This window comes from Vicugna pacos, chromosome 11 (assembly GCF_048564905.1).
Source record: "Vicugna pacos chromosome 11, VicPac4, whole genome shotgun sequence".
Classification (NCBI taxonomy): domain Eukaryota; kingdom Metazoa; phylum Chordata; class Mammalia; order Artiodactyla; family Camelidae; genus Vicugna; species Vicugna pacos.
This window is the reverse complement of record NC_132997.1, coordinates 50,615,491-50,642,375: the sequence shown is the minus strand read 5'-3', so window position 1 is coordinate 50,642,375 and position 26,885 is coordinate 50,615,491. Positions and strand designations below refer to the sequence as shown.

Sequence of the window (26,885 nt, the reverse complement as noted above, 5' to 3'; positions counted from 1 at the left end):
GATCCCTGGTTCCTGACCTCAGGCTCATGCCACTCAAGGGGTAAAAACCACAGAGGAGCTTGGGAAGGGGATGGAGATGGACTGAGAGCCTGAAACCAGGGCCATCCTTCACCATGACATATCCTGGGAACCCTGTCAGGCCCAGGCAGTCTGGGACAGCTGGCCAACTAGGGGCAATGCCCATCATCTCTGATTCCAGCCTGAGAGGTAGCCCACTCCTAGGGTGCAACAACTGAGGCTCTGAGCCAGGCAAGCCTGGATGGCAGAAGAGAAAGATATAGTAGAGCTGAGCTACCACCGTGTGACATGGGCTTTGCTGGGTCTCTGGAGCAGGGACTCAGTGCCCAGGGAACATAAGGAGACAGAAGGTGACCCGTCACCCAGGAATTGCCAGGGAGGTGCCAACATCAGTTCTCCCAGACTATAAAGCTTGGAAGATCCCTGGGGATTGAGGCAGTTAGGGGATGGAGCAGTGCCAGCTGCAGGGCTTTGCCCCTTATTCCCTGGACTCTGACTTCACAGCACGCAGCCTGGTGCAGTGGGTGTGGGACAGCTTCCCAGGGCAGGCAGGCAGGGCCAGAGTAACTTAGTGCCCCCTTAAGTGTGGGGGGCTGGAGGGAGAAGCAGCAAGTTTTGAGGTGAAGGGGTGAGGAGAGGCTGGCCCCCTGCCAAGGTTCACTTTGGCCCATCTGATTGGAGTTAATTAAGTGAAAGGATGGACAAAGGAGTGATAAAGAATACATCTTCTGTGGACTTTGATTTTCTGCCGCTCAATAGCATGGATTAGATCAACGGAGCACAGTGGAGGAGGGAGGGAGACCCAGGGCCCCCTGGCCAGGATGAGGGGATCCCCTCACCCCTGCACACATCCAAGCCTTTACCTTTCTCTGTCTGCCCTTCTCATTCCTGGCCAAGAAATCAGCGCCTCCCCAGGGGTACCTCCTCCCCATTCCCTCCCTTCTAGGACAATAATAATCACTCTCCTTTATTGAGCACTTACTCCATCCCAGGCAATTTACCAAGAATTTTCTGCTCACCCACAAAAGCCCTATCAGGTAGGCTTCATTCTTCCCATTTTGCAGATGAGGAAGTTGAGGCTCAAGGAGGTTAAAATCATTTGTGCACATAGCTGGAAAGGGCAGTGGCCAAAGCTAGTCTCAATCCGAAGGCTGTGCTTTTGGCCACCACTGAAGCTTAGGGCCTCACACATTGGAGTCTCTGGTCAAAGGACTCTTCCCTGGCTGGCCTGAGTTCTGACCAGGGCTTCTGAGAGGGTGGTACTTACTCTGTAGGCCCGTCTCCACACTCCAGGTCCCCAGCCCCATTCCCTCCTTGAGCTAAGAGTGTCCCACCAGCCCACAGAGCTCTCTGAGTGCCTCCAGTGGTCCCTGGCCCTTCTCTGTCTTGATTCACAACACTTCGAAGTCCCTAATCCACCCTGCATGTATGCGACCCTGGTCCTTCCTCTTCCATTGAAAGGAATTCAGATCCCCTCCAGGGCATGTCATGGTTCACAGGGTGGAGTGAGGGTCCCCTAGCATTTGGAACACAAAGGAAAAAACACACAAGGCTCCTGTCATCAGGGAGCCTCCTGTCTTAGGCAAGAAAACATAAACTACATGTCACATACCAAAACCTGGTGGGGCAAAGAGACAACACTGTTTAATCCTGTGGGGTTTGCTTTATTCTCCCCACTTCACAGATGAAGAAACTGAGGCTCTAGGAGTGTAGGTGTATTGCCCAAGGTCACACAGCTAGGAAATGACAGATCCTGTTCCCTCACCCTGAACCATGTTCTCTCCACTGCATCACACCACAAATTCACCAACTCAGCTACCACCTTGACCAATAGCAGAGAGAGATGAGCATCTCCGAGGAGCAAAGTGGTGTCACCAACATCAGGATGGAGAGAACCAGGCAAGAGCCAGAGGGACTAAGGAGGCATCTACAGGCCCCACATCCAGGGAAGGAGTCTGGGAGGTGGGTCAGGACTTCCTCCCTTTGGGGCACCAGGTCGTCTGCAGAGGAAAGCTGTGTCCAGAGAGAAGTCAGATATCCAGAGAGAATCCTGAGAGCATCCAGGACACCCCCAAGCAAGCCTGGTGGCCTGACAGGGCAGAATCTCCTCCCCAAGAGCAGGGAATGTGGCAGCTGTTAACCAGTGAAAATACCACCTGAACCCTGCAGGGGTTGGTGTGAGCACTTAGTCAGCTGATGGTTGTGGAGGGCCCAGCACGTAATCAGCTCTCAATGCATAGCTGAAAAACAATATTGGGTCAATCATGGAGCCAGGTCTGCTGGCTGTGGGAGCGTCCTTGCGGGGCAGCATCTGCTCTGACCGCTCTCAAGGCCACCCCTCCGCTTCCAGGAGCCGGAGTGGAGGGGGAGTCGAGGGTGGGGAGGCCGCCCCTTCTGGCAGCTGCTGATAACTTGGGCTGGGGGCTGGCGCGCTGTCCTCTACGGGGAAGGGGGGCGGTGGGTGGCAAGACTTCAGTCACCTGGAGCAAAACGGCTTGCTGTACTCAGGATGGGGTCTGGTAGGAAGCTGGAGCGAGGAGTGCTTTCACGTGTCCTTCCCCCTTCCAATAAATAAATAGAGCCGAACAATCACAGCCCCACGGGCAGCCAGCCGGCTCCCTAGTCCGGTGCGGGGATGGCGAGCGCTGCAACTCAGCTCGGCTCTGGGACCCGCGGCTGCCAGCTATCAGCCTTCTCATCGCCTCTCCCAGCTGGAAGAGAATTTAATCCACCAGACTCCTCTCCACACACACTGGGAATCCTTTTGAAGTTCCTCTTTATCTCCCTTCCCAACAAAATTGCCCCTGGACAGCTCCAAGAGAGCCTCCTGCCTCTCTGCACACCTCCCTCCCTCCGTGCCCCACAAAGCAGCTGCCCCATCCCCCCACCCATCTCTGGGCCTGGCTGTGCTCGAGGGTGGGAGGAGGCCCAACCCCCAGCCTGGCCCAGTAGGAGCAGGGTCGCTCACTCCACCAGCCTGGGCTCCCCTCCCTTTCACTTTGCTCCCTGACCTTGGGAAAGTGGAAATTTGCCCCTTGGGCCTTGCTCCTGCCTTTAGGAGAAGGTGGGAAGGGTCCTCCGGGGCCATCTTATGCTAGTTCTTTGCATCCATGAAGAGCAGCATTCTGTGGAGGGAGCAACTTGCAGGAGGCCAAGAGAGCAAGGCCCTTAGACTCCATAGGAGTCAGAAACCAAGTCTGAATCCTTCACTGGTAGCTGTGTGCCTTCAACAGGTTACCCTCTCTGGCTTCAGTTTCCCTTTCTGTAAAAGAGGTGAACTGACGCTGATGTCACTGCGATGTTGTGAAGATTCTGTTTAAGGTATGGGAAGCACATAGTTGGGGCTTGGTAAATGGAAGCTGCTGTTACGGAAGGTTCTGGGCTAAGGGCTGCAGGTAACAGGGGTTTTGCACCAAGTATCGAACCGGGTTAATATTACACACATACATCCTGAGGGGCTGAGGGTCACAAGCCAAGTCCCAGCAGGAATTAGCCCTCTGGGTAACTTCTAAAAGGGGCAGACTGAGCATTTGAGGGAATTTAGCTGGAGGTGGCTCTGGGGTCTAAAACAGCCATATGTGGGGTCCTGACAACTGTAGTGTCAAGCCTGGTGAACTTCCAGCAGCCTCATTTGTTGAGACTCTGAGATCTCACCTGAAGGGACCAGGAAGCCCTGGGGGTGGGCAGGAAACACAGTGCTCCTGCCTGACGAGGGGCTTGCCCTGAGTCTGCACTGAGCTCTGCATCAGCTTCCCAGGCACCCCCCCCCCCGTCCCTCTGCCCATGTACCGTGCTCACAGCCCCCACCCTGTCTTCTCTCTTCAGCTGCTCATCCACCACATCTTGCTCATCGATTTTCCTCCCTGTTCTCAGACTTGCTCCCTCCCCAGCCTTGCTCTGACCTGGTGATTCTCAAACATCAGCGCGCATCAGAATGCCTGGAGGTCTTATGAAAACAGTTCTGGACCCCACCCCAGAGTTTCTGAGGTGGTATGAGTATGACCCCCAAACTTGCATTCCTAGCAAGTTCCTAGGTGATGCGGATGCCACTGGTCCCAGTACCACACTCAGAGAGCCACTGGTTTCCCCAGTAGTTCTCGTTTTGGATGCACATTAGCATGAATAACCTGGAGAGCGTTAGGAAATCCTGATGTCTGGTCTCCCCTGCCCCAAGTCTGATTTCCTTAGTCTAGGGCGTGGCTAGTCATGGGGAGCTTTTAAAGCTCCTCAGGTGGTTCTGATGGCTGACTGGGCGAGGACTACCACTCTGCCTCTCCCCTGCTCGTCCCACTGGATCCCTGCGGGTGCCTCCAAGCTGCCCTCCCTACCCCGGCTGATGTCTTCCCAGCCCTGACTGTGCAACATGGTTCCCTAGGAGGCATCAGGAAAAAATGCATCTGCCCGGCCCCACCCTTGAGAGATTCTGACACGGTGGCCCTGGGCATCTGTGTTTCTTTCTAGAGCTCCACTGGCAATTCTGATGTGCAGCCAGGTAAGGAGGGCTGCGCTGGTGTGATGGCCACCAAGTTCACCTTCCTTTTTCAACCCCCATGTTCCTCTGCTCCAGAGCCTAGAGTGGCCCCCTGTTGCTGCCTCCTGATATGGCCTGTGGTGGGACTCTAGGAGAACAAAGCCTCCCGCTACCCCGACAGTCTCACCAGCTTCTGTATGTGGACCCTTTGCAATCAGCTCACTTGTCTGCCTCCTCATTAATTATTCATTCCCCGCTCCATGCCTTTGCTTAGGCCAGTGGTTCTCAAATGGTGGTCTCAGACCAGCAGGGGTATCAGCATCACCTGGCACTTGTTAGAGATGCAGATTCGCAGACCCCACCCCAGACTGACTAAATCAGATATTCCTGGAGGAGGAGGCAAGCTGCAGTTTACCAAGCCTCCAGGTGATTCTCATATACGCTAAGGCCCGAGAACACCGTGTTTAAAGCCACTTCCTCCAGCTGGAACCCTTTCCCTCATCCATTTTCCCTTCATTCCTCGGGGCAGCCTCCCCTGCTGGTGTTCTCTTAGATCAGGCCCCAGAGTGCTTAGTGTTACCACCTCAGCTTGCTCAGCTAACTCTTCCCGCTGGCTGGAGTTCCGGGGCCTTCCCAGCTTTCCCCCGGAGCTGCAGTTGGGGGACACACACATCAGGCCCTGACCTCACTTCCTTTGGCCTGGAAGGCACCCTGGCCTGGAGCTAGGCCTGGACTCTTATCCTCACTCTGCCGCCAACAGCCTGCGCAACCTTGCGGGGTTCATTCAACCTCCCTGAACTCCATTTCCTCCGGAGGGGTTTCCAAGCTCCAGCGTTTCTTCGCCTCGGCTCTGGCCGCTGGGAAGAGGATTGCACAGGGTAACAGGTGAGGAAAAGCTGCTGAAGCCTGATCACTTCTGGGCACCTACTGTGTGCCTGCTCCCACGTGGCTTTCTACTGCCCAGCGTGTGCTCTGCTCCTCTGGGGCTCCAGACATCCCACAGCAACCGCAGAGGGTTATTCTATGATTATTCTAAACAGCGTCTGGCAAAAAGTAGACGTCCACTGAATGGGTGCTGTGTGATTGTTGTTGGTATCGTCAGCTGTTTGTACAACTACGGAACAAGCTGCAGGACATAGTTTTAAGCGGAAAAAGTCTAACACGGAGCAGTGTGTTAGAGCGCGCTACTGTCTGTGTTGAAGAGGGGAGGCGTAGAGAATGCTCGGGTGAGCATGGATTTCCTGGGGAAAGAGACCCACGGATTGGCAACGGTATGATTGCCCCTGGGGAAGGCACTCAAGTGGTGGGGACAATGGGGAGAGGGAGACGGTTGTGTGCCCTTTACTCTTGCAAACTATGTGACTTTCCATGTCTGTTTATCATATCGTTAAACATTTTCTGTTAGAAAAATTAAAACATGACAGTACTTAGGGTCGTTTCCTGCAGGGTTTCTGTCCAGGCTCCTGGGAGTAGGACAGAGGGACATGGCCTGTCCTATCCCAGCCTTGCACCACCCCCCTCTTCCCCCAGCATGAGGACAGAGGGAGCTCAGGGAGAAAGGAGCCCCGACCCCCACTTCTCCCTTCATGCCCTGGTATCTCTTCCTCTGTGTCCTGCCCCCTCCTCTGGGCGTGGGGCTGCACAGACCTCCCCAGGCCCCAGCCCCTGTAGCACACCCCACCACCAACCCCTCTCCTCGGTACCCCCAGAGGCCGTGGCCCATCGGGGGAAAGGGGGCTGTGCTCCTGGGATCCATTTCGGCCCCTCTCCCTTACCCTGACCTCAAATCTCACCGTTTTCTCTCTGGTTCCTTCCTCTTCTCTCCAACTTTTCCGGCTCCTTCTCTGTCTCCATACCCTCTGACTGACCGACTTCCACTGATAGAACCTGGTAAGTGAGCCTGGGAAGGGCAGGGGCAGGGAGGTGTGCTGGGCATCTGGGGAGGGGGCTTCATGGGGTAGCGGGGTTGCTCCACCTGCTGCGGGCACAGCTCAGACAGTCCCTCCCTCTCGGGCCCCAGGTCCTGTGGTGGAGGGGCCAAGGTCAGGGGGAGGGAGAGGTGTAGGTGTCAGCTGCTCAGAGCTGTCACAGTCCACCGGCTTTAGCTGTTAGTGCCCCTTCGGGCATTTAATTGGTCCCCTCCATCTGACGGATGGATTCCACACCAGGGAGACCTGGAAACTCCACAGCCCAATAGGGCTGGAAGAGCATCACCCTCACAATCTGCAGGAGCGCCTCCAGTCTGGGGACGCTGGAGGTTCCACTGCTGGCCTGGACCCCAAGTTCGGCAGTGCCCCTATTCTTCCAGTTTGTTGTTGGAAGTAGAAAAAACACAAGAGGCCGATGAGTAAATGTTAAAATGCGTTCATTTCATGAATGTATTTGAGCGCCTGTGGGGCAGCTCCAGGGGTGTCAGAATCTTGTGACTCACAGGCTTCACTGAGGGTGTCCTCTCCAGCCTTGCTGGACCATCCCTCTCTGACCATGTAAAGGCTCCCAGGTGTCCTAGCTGCCCCTCTCAGCAAGAATGGGTTCTGGAAGGAAGCCCTTCAACACCCCTGGGCAACCAAGACGAGAGATGTGCCTCCCTTGCCAGCCCCGGTTTCGACAGGAACGTGTACCTCGAGGGGCCATGCTTTGCACTGCTGGCGGAGGGTAGTGCCAGCCGAGCAGGGGGCATGTCGTCCTGGTGCTGAAAGCCTGCGTCAGTGACCCACTGGGTCACTCAGCAAGGGTCAGGAGAGGCTCTTGACTGATTGGTTCCAAACCACAAGCCACCTGCCTAGGTTGGAGGGGGATAATTTGGGCGTAATTCCCCCCCTCCCCGCCACGAGGTTGAATGACTTTTGGAGCAGGCCAGTCTCGGGAATTCAGTAAGCCATGACCTCCACCTTCTGTGGTGGTTCCTCCTCCTCGTGATCTGGGGACTTGGACAGCATGGAGATATCACATGTTTTATGTGAAAATAAGCCGGGCAGCATCAGAGGGCTCCATGAGTCTGGCCCTGGTTAGAATGATCAAAAACACCCCACCTAGAGTGAGGCCTCCCTACCTGAAACCGTGGTCTTGGGCTGCTGGGCTGTAGCAGATCCAGCGAAGGGCATGGCAGCTCTGCACTATCTGGGATCCAGTGTCCTCCCAGCCACCATGGCTGGCCACAGTGAGGGGCACTAGGGGGTTTACTTTGCCACTCAGCCTTCTGGGTGGTGTCCACTCCACATGTAAAGCCGTGTTCTCCGATTGACACAGTCCAGATGGGAGAGGCAGTGTCCTGCTCGGGCCTCCGTGCCCTCTCCTGTCCAAGCCCATTGTAGATGCGAACTTGCTTCTCTTCCCCTCCTTTCCTGTTCTTTCCTCCATCTCCCTGCCAGGTCTTTCAGCTGGCTGGTGCCTCCCCAGCTGGGGTCTCTGGGGCAGAGGAAGGGAGCAGGAGATGGAAAATGAATGAAACCACCTGGAAGGGATATTGTGGGCAGCTCACAGGATGATGAAGGCAGAAAGAACTGGAGGAGACCTCCAGAGGGACTAGTCATGGGCAGGAGGGTCACAGAGCCAGGCCAGGATCACTCAGGGGAGGCCAGACCACATTGGGGTCAGGGGTAGACAAGCCCTTTGGGCCCTGCACCTCATCTGCCTCCCCCACCAAAGCAGCTCTGTCCCTCCAGCTATGCTCCGGGGCTTGGTCTCCTGTACCCTCTCTGACTGGTTTCTTCTCCATTTTGACCCAGGGCCTGAACAGCATGTTCGAGGTGTACCTGGTGGGGAACAACTCCCACCACTTCATCATCTCCCCCACCTCTGTCCAAGGGAAAGCGGACATTCGCATCCGGGTGGCCATCCCCCTGGACTATGAGACTGTGGACCGCTACGACTTTGATGTAAGTACCCCTCAGTGTCTCCTTGGCCGGGTGGGGGATTTCAGGGGAGGCAGAAGGCCAACACTGTCCCCTTAAATCCCCCTTTCCTACTCTCCCTCTTCTTTTCTTGTGAATCTGACTCAGAAAAGCCCACTGACCTATGATGGGCTGAGCTGAGCATCCTCTTTTCAAGGAGGACAAGGAAATGGCTAAAACTTGAGTGGAATTTTACCTGGTACCATCATAGCCTCAGAAGCCCATCAGGAGCCTCTACTGCCCAGCCTCAGCCAGTCCAGCCCCTGTGAGCCCTTCCCTTCCCAGCAGATTCAGCAGCTGCCCTAGCCCTATGTGCATTAATGGAGAGACTCACAGTAGCTTACACGTGGGATGGGCAGTGACTTGGACAGATGCTCTGGGTTAGGATGGGCAGAGGCCCCCTGGGGTCTTACGGGAACGAGGACACCAGGAGCATGCACAAGCTCACCCGGGCCCTTGCTCTGCACACCCAGCTCTTTGCCAATGAGAGTGTGCCTGACCACGTGGGCTATGCCAAGGTGAAGATCACCCTCATCAATGAGAACGACAACCGGCCCATCTTCAGCCAGCCACTGTACAACGTCAGCTTGTACGAGAACATCACCATGGGAACCTCTGTGCTGACAGTCCTGGTGAGTCCTTGCTCTGCTGCGGGGCGACTGAGCTCTGGGGTGGAGCAGGGGGAGGCAGCCAGAGGGATTTTGCCCAAGGAGTCTGGGCAGTCAGGGAACGGGGTGCCCTCTAGCCCCCAGAGGCTGCGGTGTTCTGTGGTGCTGATGTATTAGCGCGTCTGGACTCTGCATAATGGGGCTTCTTTGGCCAGGGCAGCAAATGTGGAAAAGGGACCAGCCTGGGGAAGGCTGAGATTGGACCCAGGATATGTTGATTTTTTGCCTTGTCCCTGAGAGATACTGAGCTTGTGGGCCAGGAGCCCTGGACCTGCCCTCTAGTGGGGACAAGGTGCCAGCTATTTCTGGGGAGGGTGACCCTCTCTATCTGAGCACAGGCACCAGGGAAGAATGGACTCTTTGAGGGTACCTGGGCAACCCCAGCTGCCTTTGGCTGGGACTTTAACAGGGAGCCCCTCCCAATGTCCATTGGTATCAGTCAGCACTCTGGGTTGCAAGGGCCAGACACCTTTCAGTGGTTCAAGCAAAAAAGAATTGGCTCATGTAGCTCAAGGTGTACGTGATTTCGGGCATGGTTGTATCCAGGCACTCAGTCGAGGAGGAATCTGACTTTAGCACCAGGTTTTGCTTTTTTGTTCTGGCAGAGGAAAGATACCAGCACCACTAGGCTCACTTACCAATTTATCAACCCCAGAGGGAAAAAATATTCTTTTCCAGGAGTTTCAGCAAAAGCCCCAGAGCTGATTTTCATTGGCCCAGCTTATTGGACCATCCTGGACCCAATCATCGTAATTCTGTTATACTAGCAATGAGTCATACCCCCAGCCGATGGAGCCAGGGGTTGGGTCAGCCCCATTCAAATTATATGAGCTGAAAATGAGAAAGGGGATGTTCTATAGGGACTTCTGTTCTCAGAACAGAGAGGGTTGGTTGTGAGTCGATCAAAGTGGTAGATGTGTGCTGCATGAGTTCAGGGGCTTGCCCATAGTAGGTGCTCAGTAAACGTTATGAAATTTAACTTGCTGCTGCCCATCCCTGCCTGCTGAGGCCCCCAGAGTCCTGCCATTTTTTGTTCTATTCTCATTCCAAGCAGAGACATTGCCTGCCGATCACAGGCCCCCTGCTCTGAAGTGTGTTTACTCTACAGACAGATGGTATGAAACTGTATTGAACCCCTAGGCCCTTCTCATCTGACAGTTATTAATACTTCAACCAGATGTTCAGCTAGGCAGGCTGTCAGACGTAAACAGTAAGTCTGCTGCTGCTGTCTCCCCGCCCACTTCCCCAGCCTGTGGCTCTGCTGACTCTCACCAAGGTGTTCCCTACAATCAGTCACCTGGTGCTAGAGGCTCTGGGGGCCCAGCTGGACAGCAAGTGCCAGAGGTTCTGGCCTTCTGGACCCAAAGAAAGCGTCTTCAGCCCCCCAGCCATTTTCCAATGTCAGGGTGAAGGACATCCAAGCAGCCTGTCCCCCACAGGGCCTGGGACCATGTGGTAAAAGATTAAGAGGCCCAGGCTTGGGTGGTGGCCGGGGGATTCCTTCCTGTCATTCTGGCTGGAGATGGAGGGTCTCACTTTGTAGCCCCAAGTTCTCGTGGCCCTAGCAAGAATTGAGGGAGCCTGCGGGCAGGGGTAGAGTGTGAAGTGTGGGATGGCACACCTCTTGGCTAATGGCCAGCTGCAGGTGCCAAGGATGATGTGTCAAGCCTGATCCCATCTGGGGTTGGCATTGGAGAGTAGGTTCTCAAACTGGGTTTCCTCCAGCACAGGAGCAATTCCTGGGCCTGTATGCTCCCCTGCCCAAGATCCCTTTTCTAGTCCCTCTCCAGATGTTTAGCAGATGTGTTCAGCCTCCTCTCTGGCTGCCTGAGGGTCTCTTCCCAGGGCTGGCTCATCTGGCCAGCCTCCAGTTCCTGGGTGTGTCTTGTCCAAGCCCTGCCCACTTTCCTATCAACACCCTAGCCCCAGGGTTTGTGGAATTGTGCAGATGTGAGGGGGCTATTTCACCCAATGATAAGCTCCAGCAGCAGGGCTGTGTCTAAAAGAGCTCAGGTCCTCAAGTGAACTGTGGGCCCTGGCTCCCCACCTTCACTGGTCTATCCACATTGCCTCCAAGGAGCCTTCATTACTCCATCTGCAAAGTGGGCATGACCCCCTCTGAGGCTGCTGTCAAGAGGTGTGCATGACAGATGTGAAAACAACCCCTGATGACCCCCACTCATTGCTATCTCCCAATCTCCCCAAGGTGCTTCTAGTGCTCCCGGCAGGTGGCAAGTTTCATGGCCAAACCCACCGCCTAGCCCTGACCAGGTCCCTCCCACCCTGCCCTTCTCCACTCAGACCTGGGGTCAGCCTGATCTGTCTACCTCCTTTGCTCTAAGAGGGGCTGAAGTTATAGCTGCCTGCTTAGGGACTGTGAAATTCCTTCTCCCTGACCTTTTCTGGGATGTTATTAAAATGTTTCATGGGCAGTTGTGTCAGAAAAAAATAAAGAAAAGGAAAATGTTATAATTTGCACTGAAGGCCAAGGTCAAGCCTGCTGCAAGGAGCCTGCCTACCCCCTTCCCCTGGCAGATCTGGTTTCTGTGGCTCATCACCTGTCCTGGGGGAAGCAGCGGTTCAGTCATGAGGTGGGGAAGCTGAAACAGGAAGGGGCTGTCACCTCCAGCCGGGTGTCCCAACTGCGGTGGAAGGGCTTGATGTCTCACCTTCTTGCTCCCTGGGGCTCCCCCAGCCCAGGTTTTGAGGCCCTTACAGCCCCTAGTTATAAAAAAAATGAGTTTCCATTGGTGGAGGGAAAAGCGGGAACGTAGAGTTCAAAGGCTTAACCTTGAGCCCTGACTCTGAAGGATGACCATGCAGGGGCACGTGTACCCATATATGTTTGCTTGTGGGGCGTGTGTGTATGTATGCATGCACACAGGCATGCTTTTAGGTGTGTGCGTGAGTGTGCATGGAACTACATGTATATATAGAGATGTATATATAACACATGTTTGCGTAAGTAGGTTCCTATATGATGCAGGTGGCTCCCCATCCTTTTAGTGGTATGGTTTGTTCCCCTCATATCCTCAGGAGGCTCTGATTCTTGCCTTCTGATCCTGCCTCCAACTGGACAATAAGAATCAGTGGGAAGGCTGTGAAGTGTCTTCCTAGGATTCTGCTGGGCTTGGGGCAGCCCTATAGCCTGGCGATGGGTCTCTGGGACCTAGCAGGGTTTCTAGGTGCTGCTGGACAAAGGGAGAGCGATCTCACCATTCATTCAGCAAATGTTTTTTGGATACCTACTACATGTCAGACACATGGTCCTGAGGACACTGATGATGTGAGTCTTGCCCTCATGAAGTTTAGTCTCTTGGGAAAGAGATGTTAGTGCTAAGAAATGAATCATTACATTAAGTATTACTTGCTATGATGGAGAGATCAGGGAACTATGAAAACCTGTAACAGGGCACCTGACGTTGATTGGGATCAGGGAAGCTTTCTCAGAGGAACTGGCAATTGAGTAGATGTTAACAGGTGAGCAAGTGGAGGTAAGCACATGGGAGAAAGCACAGGTCCTCACATGTGCAAAGGCCCTGTGGCTGGAATGCAGTGAGGGAGATATGTGCAAGGAAGTAGAGTGCTGTTCTGCAAAGCAGCTGGGGCTCAGCTGTCTGTCTTCCACCTGAATTGTGCCCACCCCAAACGTAACTGTCAGGCTGCTGTTCTGATAGTGGAGAAGTTTCGTATCAAGCCATCCACACCCTCTTACCTGCTCCATTCTGGTGGCCCATGACTGGCATTTGGAAACAGCTGGCAGAAGTTGTGCCCAGGATGTGCAAGGAGCCAGTCTGGCCTCCTGCAGTATGAAGATTGTATCCCCAAATGTGTTATTTCCATGTTCTCCAGCAAAGTGAGAGAGGGATACCAAGGAAGAGCAGCAGCCAGAAAGGAGGTGACTCCTGGGGCAGGTCTTACCGAACTCCAAGGCCATGCCTCCCTGCTCCAGGGGCGATGGGGCACAGCAGGGATGGACTGTCAAACAGGATTCTCCTCAGGCAGCAGTCAAAACAAGGAGAGGTCAGAAGGGCCCTTCTGGGGCAGCTGTGGGGCCCGAGACCAGCTCAGAGTTTGCTCGGCCCTGGAGTGCCACCCCCAGCTCCAGGCAGACAGAATGGCCTGTGGGGGCTGAAAGGCATGGCTCTTTCCCCTCCCGGGCCCTCTTCCCAGACTGTCCTTGGGAGGCTAGTACCTTCTCGGGCAGGGCTCTGAATCCTGTTCTGTTGGGGACCAATCACTCCTCTGGGACTTGATTTTCTTCCCAGTTGGGGACAGTAGTGCCCACCCAGCTTGCATTGGCTGGGCTTTTGGAAGGCCTCAGTGCAGTGATGTGATTGTAAATGGTTAAGGGTTTACAGACCTAAAGTGTGGGTTTTTTTTTTTTTGTACTATCATTGACCTTAAAGGGCCCCATCTGTCCACACTTCAACTTGTGTTTCAGCCCAGCTCTGCCACAGTGGGCCCTTGACAGGTCACTGAGCCAGTTTCCTCTGCCACCTGGGGAGATACCTGACTGGATCCTAACTGGGAGGGTTGTTGTGAGAGTTCAGTAGAGCAGTTGGTGAAGACACTCAGCGCCGAGTCTGGTCGGGAATGCTCAGAACATGTCAGCAAGTCATGCTGAGCCTCTGGGCTGAGCTTTCATAAAGCGAGGACACACTTGGAGTCATGGTCCTGCCCCTGCAGCCTTGTGACCTGAGCCTCTGGGGCCCCAGTGTCCTCATTATAAAGCAAGATGATTGGGCTGGTGCTGCTTCAGGGCCTTCTGGCTCTGTGGGGCTTAATTCCAGCTCGCTCTGCCCAAGAGGAAAGGTTGGTTTTTGCTGTTGAGTTTCACTTTTGGCGACATAGATATGCTTCCTGCCCTTTGAGGGTCCCTCGCCCTCCCACTGTTCTCTAGAGCTCTCCTGCCTGCCCTCCCTCTCCCAGCCCCCATCTGGAAGTTTGGTGAATAGTCCAAGGTGGTCACTTCCCCGCTCCTGGAGCTTTTCCTCTTCAGCAGCATCAACAGAGATAGCCCTGCTGCTCTTTGTCCTCTTCTCCCTCCTCCCCTGCCCACAGCAAACACCACTAACACCAAAAGGAAAAGGTGTGTTGTGATGTCAATGCCCCAGGCTGACCCTGGTGAAGGCCAGCCTTGATCCTGGAAGAATTGAAATGCAGCATGTCTTTTCCGTCAGCGGGCAGGCTGCAGGGCCTCTTCCCCAGCCCTGTGATCCCTGCAGGCTCAGGCCACACCCCCTCCCATGTCAGTGATGCCAGGGAATTTAACGTGGGCCTCACCCAGGTGCTGGGAACCCAATAGCCCTGCCAGGTGTTCAGGGAAGGCCAGTGTCCTGCCTCGGCCCCAGGTGGTGCTCCCCGATCCCTCTGGCCCCTCGCGGGAGGACTAGCTGCTAGTGGGAGACGCCTCCCACCTGCACCAGCACCTGCAGGAGGGAATTTTAGGAACAAGGCTTTGAAACCAGGGAGATACAGGTTGAAGTCCTGCCCCTACCCTTGCTGTCTCTGTGACCCTGGACAGATGCCTGATTGTGTCTGACCCTCAGTTCCTAATGTTTGCTGCGAGGATGATAGTAATAACATCTATCCCGTGATTAAAAGAGATGGGCATTTAGAGAGCTCACACGTAAGAAAGCACTGGGTGGCTGATAGCTGTCATTGCTGGTGCTGTGGCTGTATTCTTAGCCACCATGAAGCTCACATCTTATTTGGGGGTTGGCTCTGACTTCATTGGACAGTGGGTCCTCTCACTTGACACTGGTGACTTCTTGCCTATGCCCGACCCTGGAAATCTAACACTCAGGCCCCAGCCTCAAGTAGCAGAAGACAGAAAGGCTAAATGAGGAGGCAGCAGGAGGCCCCAGACTCTTGGTGGAGGCAGACAGCAGCCGTGACAGGACGGCTGGCTTCCTGGTTGTGTGGCCTGGGCATTTGCTTGCGAAGCTGGCTATAGGAAGGGCCCACCTTTAGTTTGATGCTCTGCTGTCATCTTGAAATTCTTAATTTTTGAGCAAGGGGCCCTGTGTGTTCATTTTGCACTGGAAAATTATGCAGATTATGTAGCCTGTCCTGGCTGCAGGAGCTTCCTTATTTTCTGCCCAGAGGAGCTCTGTGGGTCCCTGCTGTTTTTATCTGTTCCCACATTCCGTCAGCACTCGCCTGGTAACTGCTTGCTTTGTGCCCGGCTCCAATCTTGTTTTGGCTCCTATTGCTGCGGGAGAAACCACCAGACACTTGGCGGCATAAAGCAACAGCTGCTCTTACGTTCATGGGTTAGATGGGTCAGGAATATGGAAAGGGCCCCGCAGGGAAGCCCTGCTCTGCTCCTTCAGGTCTGGGCTCCTCCCTCTGTCTGATGCCTGGGCTGGTCTGGCTGGAGGACTGACTCAGCTGGACCGTGGCCTGAGCCCCTGCTCCATGGTGCCTCTTTGCAGCACGGGCATCTCAGGCACGGGGCTGTAGGGGGAGCACCTCAGAGGAGTCCTCTGGGGAACGAGGGTCCCAAGAGAACCAGGCAGGAGCTGCGTGGCCTCTTCTGACCTAGCCTAGAGGTGACAGGGCATCATTTCCACTGAATTCTATTGGTTATAGTGAGTCTCCAAGGCAGATTCAGATTTAAGAAGAGAGGATGGAGACCCTCCCCAGGTCTCAATGGGAAGAATGTCATAGAATTTGCACAAATGTCAATGTCTTAGACTCACTTAGAGCTCACTCTAAGTCAATGCCCTTTTACTGAGATGCTGTACATGAGCATGGCACCGGGAGACAGCCGGTTCCCTCTCCTTCTCCTGGACGTTGTGCAAACATGAGCAGAAGGGGGAACCCTCCAAATCCTGTTTTCAGCCTGGTAAGAGCTCTCTGCGAATAGTGGGAGAGAGAGAAAAGAGAGTAATCCCAGGCACCCCCTGGCTGGTACAGTTCAGTGCCCTAGGCCTGGATCGGCATTCAAGGCCTCCACACCCCAGCCCTGTGATGCTTTCCAGCCCTCTGCCCCACTACACCCCTCACACTCCTTCTCTCCTGCCTGACCAGTTTCCCCAGCTTCCCTGCCTACCCTCTGCATTTCCTCTCCACCCCATCTAGCTCTCCCTCCATTCTGCCAGAGCATCACCAGCCTCCCCATGAGGAACCATCTCCCTCTGGTAACGGACATGTTCCCGCCTCACCCAAGATCCTCCCTCCCCTCCTCTGCTCCCCTGCACGCCCACACCTCACTTCCCCAGGCTGTTGTCACCACTCCTGTTGGGGCCAGCGCGGCTAATGTCCTCTCCTCCCTCCTCCACGGAGAACCGCCTGAAGGCAGGTTTTCCTGTCTGGGTGCCCCCATCCCTGGGATGTGTGGCACAGAGTGGGTTTGACGCCTGTGGTCTGCTGCGTCTAGGGAAGCTTCCTGGAAGAAAGGATGTGGGCAGAGGTCTCAGGGAAACTGAGGCATGGAAAGGGTTAACTACAGACCCAAGTTTACCCGACGAATCAGTGACAGAGATGTTTGTGTGAATCAAAAGCCTTGTACCCCCACGTTGCTCTGTGTGTGCCAGGCTCCCATGCACCCCCTCTGGTGATGGGCACATGGGGAAAACTGCTGCACAGGGAGCCCTGAGGCCGGGGCTGTGACCATGGACTTGCTGTGTGACCCTGTGCCAGCCTCGTTTCCTCGCTGGACCTTGGTCTCCTGCTCAGTCCAAGGACAGGATAAGCCGGATGCCCTCTGAGTTCCCTTCCCAGGCCAGGTGGGGTCTGGGAATGCCGATCTCAGCCTAGGAACAAAGGCAAGGGGCAGGACACTACAATGATCACCAGATTCCAGGATCCCTTGGGCCTCCCTAATCCTGAATAGGGCATGTGATTCCAAGGTCAGGGCTGAAATGTGCCCGGCCCCACAGCCTGGCTCTGCAGACAGGTGCACAGGAGCTGACCCTGCTTCCTTGGCTGTTGCTAGCAGGGCCCGGTACCCTGTGAGCAGAAACTTCCCTGCAGAAACCTCCCCACTGCCCTTCCTAGAGCAGGTCTCTGCATTCTCTGGGAGAAAGGGGCCCCCAGCTGCAACTACCATACTCTGCATTCGGTGACTGTTTATCGAGGGCCTGGAATGATGGCAGTGAACGAGACAAACATCCCTGTATGTTTCCAGTGGTGGGACGGATGATGGATAAGGAAATACGGTGTGTGTCAGAGGGAGATAACGTGCTATGGGGAAAATACAGCGGTTGCAGGGAGGAGCAGGGGAGGAGTGCTGGGTGGTATTGCTACTGTGTTCTACCAGGTGGTTAAGGAGGCCAGGCCTCTCACAGAAGGTGGTGGTAGACCGAGCCCTGAAGGAAGCCAAGGGGCGTTTGAGCTGAGGATTCTGGAAAGAGCCCCACCAGGCTGAGGGAGCTAGAGTTGAAAGGCTTGAGACAAGAGCCTGGTGGTGTAGATGGAAACCCAGAGAGGAGGAGGGAGGGCCAGAGGAGTTCAGGAGGTGACTGACGAGGACAGCATGGGGATTCCATTCAAGGTGACTGCGCTGAAGGGGAGCTGGGTGGATCACTGAGGCTGCTCTGTGGAGAACAGGCCAGTGGGACGGGGCGGAGTGCTCCGGGGGAAGCGGGAGATCAGGCGGGAGAGGACACCTCCAGCCACGCAGCTGGCAGTGGAGGTGGGGAGAGGCAGAAAGTTCAGGAGCCCTCCCTCTGCCCACCCTCTCCCAGCCAATGCTCAGGTCTAGTCAACAGTTTCACCCTTCTCCCCTCAAGACCCAGCAAGGCACCCCCATCTTCATCCCCACCTGACTGTCGCGTGCGCCCTGCACCTTTACAAACACTGAAGTGAGTAGACAGCCCTAGCTTGGAGTCCTGCCTCAGCTTCTCACCAGCAGGTTGGCTTTGAGCAGGTTACTTACTGTCCCTGGGTTTCAGCTTCCTCCTCTAAAATGGGGAGAGTAATTGCCATCTCAGCAGTGATGTAGAGTCGTGTGTGGAAAGATGGTTGTCTAGAGCCCACACTTGTGCTCTGACGGGGGTAACAGCCCCCGCTGCATGCCAGGCATCCAGGGTTATCCAAGCTTCTCTAGAACAGTGGCCTCTCCCTGCTTCTGACAGCATTGCTTCAGCTTGATTCTATCATTGTTAAAGCTGGTGACAGAAATTGCCACCATAAAGTATCAGCCAGTTTCGGGGATGATAACACCACCCAATGGGTAGACCCCGTCCAGATGCTTTAGCAAAACCCAACAGAGATGGACAGGTCAACATGGGAATGAGCAGAAGCTGGACTTCCTGGCAGCCAGGTCTCCTCAGCTGCCCTTCCGCTCGCTCCCAGAGGATGGCCCCCCTCCTTGTGCTCTCTCTCCTCACCCTTTCTTGGCACCCCTCACCGCAGGCATCTTAATTGATCTCATTGTTCTCCAATCCCTAGAGACCTGAGACTCCAGCTGTGCTTAAACAGAACAAAGTCTCTTCCAATTTCCCCACCGTTTAAAAGAAAATTGAATTCTTTATCTGCAGGCTGGGGAGAGGAAGGCTAAACACACACACACACTCACGCACGCACGCACGCACGCATGCAAATAGTAGCCACCCCGGCCCTGCTCCCAAGCTGGCCTGGAAGGCTTTTGTAGACCCACCCTCCCTCATTTTGGAGGTGTCTAGGCTGTACTTCTGGGCCCCTTTAATCTGCTCTTGGGTTTGGCTCCAATCAGAGGGGCCAGTGCAGTTGCGGCCGGGCTCTGGGAGGAAGCTGAGCTGGCTGATGGTGATTGACGGATCCAGGTTCCTCTGTCTGTCAGGCCTCAGTGCTCCTCGGTTGTGTTTATCTCTTTAATCTAAATATCAATCCGTAAAACCAAAATGGGATGGAATGAGAGGTAGGACAGGCGCTAAGGAGACAGAGAGCAAAAGCAGACGCGCACACGGTGGAGAACACAGCTGGCTGCTGCCTGGCCGCTGCCACCCCGGCTTCTGGAAGGAGCCTCAGTAGGGCCTATGGATTGGGAGGCTGCAGGTGGCTGCCTTCCACTGGCTAGGGCCCAGGTCAGGATGGGGAGCTGGTGCTTTCCCACCTGTGCTCTGAAGTGGATTGTCCCAGACCTTGTTTAAGGTCTGATGGGTTCTGCCACTGAGTGGCCCAACTACTTGATTTTTAGCAAATTGATCTAAAGTCCTGTTTCCCGTGAAGCCTTTGACGCCTCCCTCACTGGCACATTGAGAGTCTCCCACCCCTCCCAGCAGCTCTGTCTGCCTCTGACCTTTGCCAAAAAACTGAGAGGATGCCGTTGTCCATCATTGTAGGCCTGGTGAGCGCATGTTGTGAGCTTCGTAATTGCGAAGCATTTTATGGTAGGTTATTTCTTCTGTCCCATCGTACAGAAGAAGGAAATGGAGGCCCAGAGAGATAAATAACCTGTCTGGGGCCAACCAGCAAGTGAGTGACCAAGCCAGGATTCAAATGTGGGTCTGACTGATTCCAAAGCCCCTGAGTCCCCCTCCCGTTTGCTGGTCACCATCAGATGCCCGCTCCCACACTAATCAGCTGTCTCCAGAGTCCGGGGAGATGGGCCCAGCGCTGGTTGGGAGGTGGGAGCCACTCAGTCACTGGGTGACCTTGAGCAGGTCCCTGGATCCCGGGACCTAGGGGTCCTCATCTGTGAAATGAGGGGTTGTGCTGGAAGCTCTCTCAGGCCCCCTGTGCCAGCAGCGTGTGACCACCTGCCCCCCACACCAAGAGCTATGAGTCCCTTTCCTCTGCGGCTGTCAGTCACCCTTCAGTAGGTCAGTGCTGATTGTTCCTCTCAGGCAGTTGCTCAGAGGACACCAGAGTGAAGAAAATGGACCCCCTGGGTGAGGGGACAGTGGGTAGCTGTGAGAGTGGCCAGGGCCAGAAAGTTCGCAAATGCAGTAAAGCAAATGGCTGTACCAAGTCCACCTGTGCCATGGGCCAAGAGGGTTAGGAGCCCTGGGACAGAGTGACAGGTGAAGGTCAAGCCCTGAGCAGCCACCAGGGCCTAGGCCTGCGAGCTCGTCCTGGGAGCAGTGGGAGAAAGGCTGAGGGAGCAGGGAGGGGCGCCCACAGAGGTGAGGGAGAAGTTGAGCTGGGCCCAGGGGTTTGGGGTGGCCTAGTCTTGCTGCGTAATCCTTGTGGAGGGGATGACAGCTGTGGTTAGCCGTCACCTTGTTCCTGGAGTGACTCAAAGTCCCATATGTCCATTGGTTTGGGTAGTGCTTTTCAAACTTTTTTGTTTTTAACCATGATCCATAATAAAACTACATTTAAATTCATGCCTCAGAATATACACTCACACACATGTATCTATGTATAGGAAAAAACAATATTTCCCTCCTATGTGTGAATACACCCTAGTTCTATTTTATTCCACTAGATTTCATTTTTTGTGAAAACTTTTAAGATCTACCCTCTTAGCCACTTTCAAATATACAATAGAGTATCATTAATTATAGTCACCATGCTGTACTTTACACCTCCAGAGCATTTTTATAACTGGAAGTTTGTACCTTTGACCTCCTTCACTCATTTCACCACCCTTAACCCTGCCTCTGGCAACCACCAATTTGTTCTCTGTATCTATGAGCTCTGTTTGGGTGGTGGTGGTGGTTTAAATTCTCCATATAAGTGAAAGTGTCTTTCTTTGTCATTTAGCATAATGCCCTCAAGGAGGTCCATCCATGTTGTCACAAATGGCAAGAGTTCCTTCTTTTTATGGTTGAATAATATTCCATGGTGCGTGTGTGTGTGTGTGTGTGTGTGTGTGTGTGTGTGTGTGTGAGTATATGTATGTATATATATATATCACATATTCTTTGTCCATTCCCATCAATGGGCACATCAGTTGTTTCCACATCTTGGCTATTGTAAAAAGAATGTTGCAGTGGAGCATGGCAGTGCAGATACCTTTTCAAGTTAGTGTTTTCATTTTCTTTGGATATATACCCAGAAGTAGAATTGCTGGATCATAAGGTAGGTCTGTTTTTAATTTTTTTGAGGAACTGCCATACTGTTTTCCATAGTGGCTGCACCAGTTTACATTCAGTGCGCTAGAGTTCTCTATCCACATTCTCACCAACACTTGCTATTTGTTGTCTTTTTGTTAATGGCCATTCCAACAGGTGTGAGGTGATAACTCGTTTTGGTTTTGATTTTCATTTCCCTGAAGATTAGTGGTGGTGAGCACCTTTTCAAGTACCTGTTGGCCATTTGTATATCGTCTTTAGAAAAATGCGTCTTCAGATCCTCTGTCCATTTTTTCATCAGATTGTTTGGGTTTTTTTTTTTTTCACTATTGAGTTGTATGAGTTCTATAGATATTTTGGACATGAGCCCCTTATCAGATACATGATTTGCAAATACATTATCTCATGCAGTAAGTTATCTTTTTGTTTTGTTGATGGTTTCTTTTGCTGTTCAGAAGCTTTTTAGTTTGATGTAATCCTATCTGTTTTTGATTTTGTTGCCTTTGCTTTTGCTGTCAAATCCAAAAAAACCCATCAAGATGAATGTCAAGGAGCTTACCACCTATGTTTTCTTCTAGGAATTTTATGGTTTCAGGTCTTAAATTTAAGTCTTTCATCTGTTTTGAGTTAATTTTGTGTATGGTGTAAGGCAGTGGTCCAGTTTCATTCTTTTTCATGTGGCTGTCCAGTTTTCCTAGCACCATTTACTGGAGAGATTTCCTTTTCCCCATTGTATATTCTTGGCCCCTTGTCATAAATTAATTGACCACATATGTGTGGGTTTATTTCCGGGTTCTCTATTCTGTTCCATTGATCTATGTGTCTGTTTTTATGCCAATACCATTCTGTTTTGACTCCTATAGCTTTGTAGTTTGAAATCAGGGAACGTGATGCCTCCAGCTTTGTTCTTCTTTCTCAAGATGCTTTGGCTATTGAGGGGTCTGTTGTGGTTCCATACAAATTTTCGAATTGTTTGCTCTATTTCAGTGAAAAATGCCATTGGGATTTTGATAGGCATTACATTGAATCTGTAGATTGTTTTGGGTAGTGTGGACATTTTAACAATTTTAATTCTTTAATCCATGACCGTGGAATCTTTTCATTTATTTGTGTTTTCTTCCATTTCTTTCATCAATGTCTTATAGTTTTCTCCCTAGTATTTTCTGTTTCATTCTACTAGATATTTTTTAATGAGTCACAGTCCACTAAGTTGATTTTATGACCAATTAATATGTGGTACCTGAAAAAGGAGCCTTCTCTGCTACTATATAATGATGGCGATTATGATATCATCTCATGTTTTTCAAGTGCTCACTAAAAGGGGCAGAGTGGTAAAGACTCCAGGCTCCAGACTTAAACCACTCAGGTTTATTCTGACTCAGCCACTTCGAATGAGTTGTTGTATCAGTAGTGACCCAATACAGCTACCACTAACAGAAACCCCCCAAATCTTTGCTTAAATAAGATCAAAGTGCATTTTTCTCCCATGCAAAAGCAGTTTAGAGGTGAGCAACCTTGGTTGGTTCTTTTAGGCTTTCTCCTCTTCCAGACTAGAATGTGGCCCTTATCTCCGTGGTCCAAGATGGTTGCTAGAGTTCCAGCCCTCACATTCAGATTCCCAGCTGCAGAATGGAGGAAATGAAGAAGGGCACTCTTCCTTCCTTTTAAGGAGACTTCCTAGAAATGCTGCACAAACTTCTGCTTTCATCTCATTGGCTAGAACTTAATCATGTGGCTGTGCTTATCTGCAAAGAAAGTGAGAAACATAGTATTTTAGCCAAGTAGTGTTGTGCCACCTAAAAAGCCTAGTCTGTTAATTTGAGAAAAGGGTGTTTAAGTCTCTGCCAAATAATCTCTGTGTGCCTCAGTTTCCTGTTCTGGAAAATGGTGATGATGAGAGTTCCTTATGGATTTGTATGGGGGTTCAATGAGATAACGCATGTAAAGAACATAGCATAGTGCCTGACACAGAGGAGGTGCTAAACAGATGTCAGGCACTTGTATTAAGTGCCTGGTGCCAAGCTAAGTACCTTATGTGTGTTATCTCATTAAATCCCCATGACAGCCTGGTGAGGTAGAAGTTAGCCTCATTTTATAGATGGGAGCACTGAGATTCAGAGAAGTTAGCTATTTGCAGATGTCACACCTGTGGAGTGGGCACCACTGAGGCATGAACCTTTGTCTCCAGGATGCCAAAGTCCTTTCCCTTCACCATGAGGCAACACAGCCTCTTCATGGAGACTGAACCTCTCCCTGAAACTGGCCTGGCAAAACTGTGGGGCCAAGAAGTGTGACACGATGCAAACTGAACTTGACTGACTGATATCCAAGCTGAACCCAAGGCCCAGAGCTCCCTCACCTGCCCAGTCACCTGCAGTGGGTACCCCCCCGCCCCCGCCCAAAGGAGAAATAAGACCAGGACCAAAAAAACCCCTTAGGCTCCCTTTGTCACAAGACCTGCAGACTTGGTGTCAGAAAATCAAGGACTTCAATTTGCTGAAGGACCCTGGGCAAGCCCCTTTTCTCTGTGAGCCTCAGTTTCTCCATCTCTAAAATGAAGAGAAGACTGCTAGACCCTCTCCCTGTCCTGGGACATTTTCAGAACAGCGTGGCTAGAGTGTTTGGAACTGCTTGGGAAGCAAGTCTTTATAAATGAGATATGCTGCTCTCCTGTCAGAGCGTTTCTTAGTCTGAGTTAGAACATCCTAGTTACTGGAGGTGGGACGGGCAGAGGAATGAGGAAACCCAAATGTCCGTGGCCAGGGACTGCTTCTCAGGCATGAGTGCTCCCGTCATGCCCTCCCCAGCCTGCACTAACGTGCAGACTCTGTCTCACCATCAATCCCTGGGCTGGACTGGCCCAGTTGAGTCAGGGACTGGGCTGCAGCCCTCTGCTCATCTCAGGATCACAGGTGATTTATAATTCCTATGTCGGACTTTGACCTTAATTTCTTCTGTCATGGTGGGGCTGTAAAATTCATTCAGGACCTAAAGGCGGAGTGATGGAGATGTCAAGCAGGCAATCGTGTAGGTATTTAATCTATCAGATGTGTGGCTTGCCATTAGGGAGACAACAGGAGGATGTGGAATCAATACGGTTCATTAGTGAGCTGCACATGCTGGCCCAGTCAGAGCCCGTGCAGCAGGCACGGGGGCGTGCCGCTCGGCTCCAAGTCACCTTGAGTGAGGATGTGTCCTGGCACGTGACCCCACTCAAGTACCTCTCCCCACCTTCCCACTAGGCCTGGAGCTGCCTGTTGCATCCCACGTGGGCAGGGAAGAAAATGGAGGGGGTCAGACTCCAGGCAAGGGTGCAGTGGTGAGATCCAGCAGCAGGGGGAGGCGTTCCCAACTGTGGTTTGGCAGCATCCCCAGGGGGTTGATTGGACTGTCTTTTCCTCCTCCTTCCAACTCCTGTGCACGTAAGGCCCCACTTAACTGAGCCTTGGCCATGGTGTCGTCCCCACATCTCTCTGTCACCCTCCCCTTCTCATCCTCTACCACATAATCCCAGCTTGATAACTGGCCTCCAAGAGGCCTCGAGTCCCTTCTGATTGTGAATGTCTCGTTCGCCCCTAGCCACCCTCCTTCCTTGGCATCCCAGGGAAAATGGCTTTCAGCATCCCAGTCTTCCTTCTTTGATGGTCAGATGTAATTTTTTTAAAAGGTACTCAGTTGAGTCTCCCTCAAATGCCAGGATGTGGAAGATTAGACAGTGTTGTAGAAGGGTTAGGAGCGGGATTTTTTTTCTCTTTAATTTGTGTGTGTGAATGTCAGACAGACAAGGGTTCAAGTCCCAGCTCTGCCAGTGACTGACTGCGGGGCCCTGAGCCTGGTAGCTGCTGTCCCTGAGCCTCTGTGAGCGTCGTGAGGGCTGGGAGCATACTGTAGGGCTCACCCTCGTGGGCCCAGCATCCAGCCTGAGGCTTGTGTTTGAGGTCTGGCTCCCCAAGGGCAGATGGTTTACTTGGGAGGTAACCCCAGGAAACTCAGGAGGGAGCAGGAGGTAAGACAAGATCACTCAAGGGGGCATCGTGAAGCCGGATTCCACAGGGGCTGCTGGAGCTCTGTCTGCTGGGAAATCAAGGGGAGAGGCTGTGCCTGAGTATCCAAGCTCAGGGCCGGGAGGCTGGGGAATTGATCCATCAACTGCTAGTCCCCATTGAGTGAGGACAGCTTCTGGGGATGTAGACACCCTCTCATTCTAACTAGTCCCTTGATAAAAAAGCTCACAGGCCAAGAGAGGCACAGACACTCCCACTAAAGCAGCCCCTGGCATGTGGAGGTAGCACGGAGGGATGTGTGTGACACTGGCAGCATGTGCCACCGCCAGGCATTTTCCACACCCGTAAAGGAGGGTAGTACTAGTACTCATCTCACAGCATGGGAGTGGAAATGAAATGTGTTAATACTCGTAGATTTATTGGAATAAATCCTGGAACCCAGTAAGGACTAAACAGGAGTGAGCTGTTGTTACTATTTTTGTAGTTATTATCAGCTGGAGTTGCTTCATCTGTAAAATGGGATTGTGACCACATTTTGCTACTTGTTTGAAGGACTGGGGACAAATCGTGTTAAATTCCTCATACAGTGCCAGGACCGTAGGTGACACTCAGCAGGCAGTGATTGCAGTTACCCCCTGCCTCTGAGGGGAGCTCCACAACCCTCCTCCAGGCCACCCTGGAATCTCCCCAGCAGGAGGCCCAGGGACCACCAGCTAGCACCAGGCACAGGTACGGGCAGCCACCAGCCACCCTGACAGCCCTTGACATCCTGTAATTGCTTCCCGTGACGACTCCTTTAAGCACAGATCCTCTGGCCAGGGCAATTTGCTCCCCATCAATTTTTATTTCCAGATTTTAAAATAAAATAAAGAGAAATAAAGAAGGGGTTGGAGGAGCCCAAGAACAGCACCGTGTCTGCAATAACAAGCAAGCCAGGGACCCCACACCTTGAGTGCACCTGTCAGCCTGATTCACATCCCTCCTCCCCCTGCCTCAGACTGACACATAAACATGCAGAGGGCTCGGGCCTGGCCCCAACTAGAGTGTCCCCTCCTGCAGGGCTCAGTGCCACTTCTCCGTCCCCTTCCCCTTTCCCTGGCCTGCTGCTGGCACAGCCCAGGCAGGAAGGCTAGGCTGAGATGGGGCTCAGCAGGAGCATGTTTGCGGAGGACTAGAAACATCAAGTGGTTAGCATTGGGGGTGGAAAGATGAATACTAACCCCACTTAGACTGCAATTCCTCTGTGCTGGGCACTGGTCTAAAGCACCTTGCTTGGAGGACCTTCTAAAATCCCCACAGCAACCCCATGAGGCAGATACTAGTATTAACCCCATTTTACAGATGAGGAAACTGAGGCTTGGAGCAGCTTGGTAGTTAGCAGCTGGGCCAGGAGAGGAGGTCAGAGGCCGGCCCATATCAGGCCTTAGGAGCTGTGGCCAGCAGTTTAGACTTTGCCTTAAACACTCTGGGAGCCTTTTAAGCTGGAGAATGGTGTCTCCTGTGGTCAGACGCTCCCTCTGGCTCTGGTGGATGGGCTGCTAGCGAGCAGAGAAGCGGGCAGATGGATCAGGAGGCTGTGCAGCACATGGGCTGTGAAGCCCAGTGTTTTCCTCAAAATCCCACAGCTGGATGGGTAGTCAGAAAAGCTGGACCAGAACCCAGATCTCACTTTCCCATTTTTGCAGGATTTTCGTAACCCCACATGGAGTCATAAATCCTTTTGAGGCCTTTGGTGCCTGGTCTTGTACTGTACCTTCCAGGGAGAAGCATGTTTCCAACTCTGCAGGGGTAGAGTCCAGCAGGAAGAGTGGAGAGGCTTTACCCACATCCCACTGGTTGTTAGTGCCTGCAGGGAAGGTAGGGTTGAGATCCATCCCCGG

At 53.0% G+C, this 26,885-nt stretch overlaps 1 protein-coding gene across 1 annotated transcript in view; it reads left to right on the top strand.

The window, feature by feature from the left end:
• CDH23 (cadherin related 23) overlaps positions 1-26,885 on the top strand; it is a 388,627-nt gene that overhangs the window by 222,597 nt on the left and 139,145 nt on the right. The window contains exons 12-14 of the mRNA XM_072971348.1: positions 6,374-6,379; positions 8,218-8,367; positions 8,856-9,014. Of these exons, the coding sequence (XP_072827449.1) occupies positions 6,374-6,379; positions 8,218-8,367; positions 8,856-9,014 (315 nt within the window). The remainder of the gene's footprint in view (positions 1-6,373; positions 6,380-8,217; positions 8,368-8,855; positions 9,015-26,885) is intronic.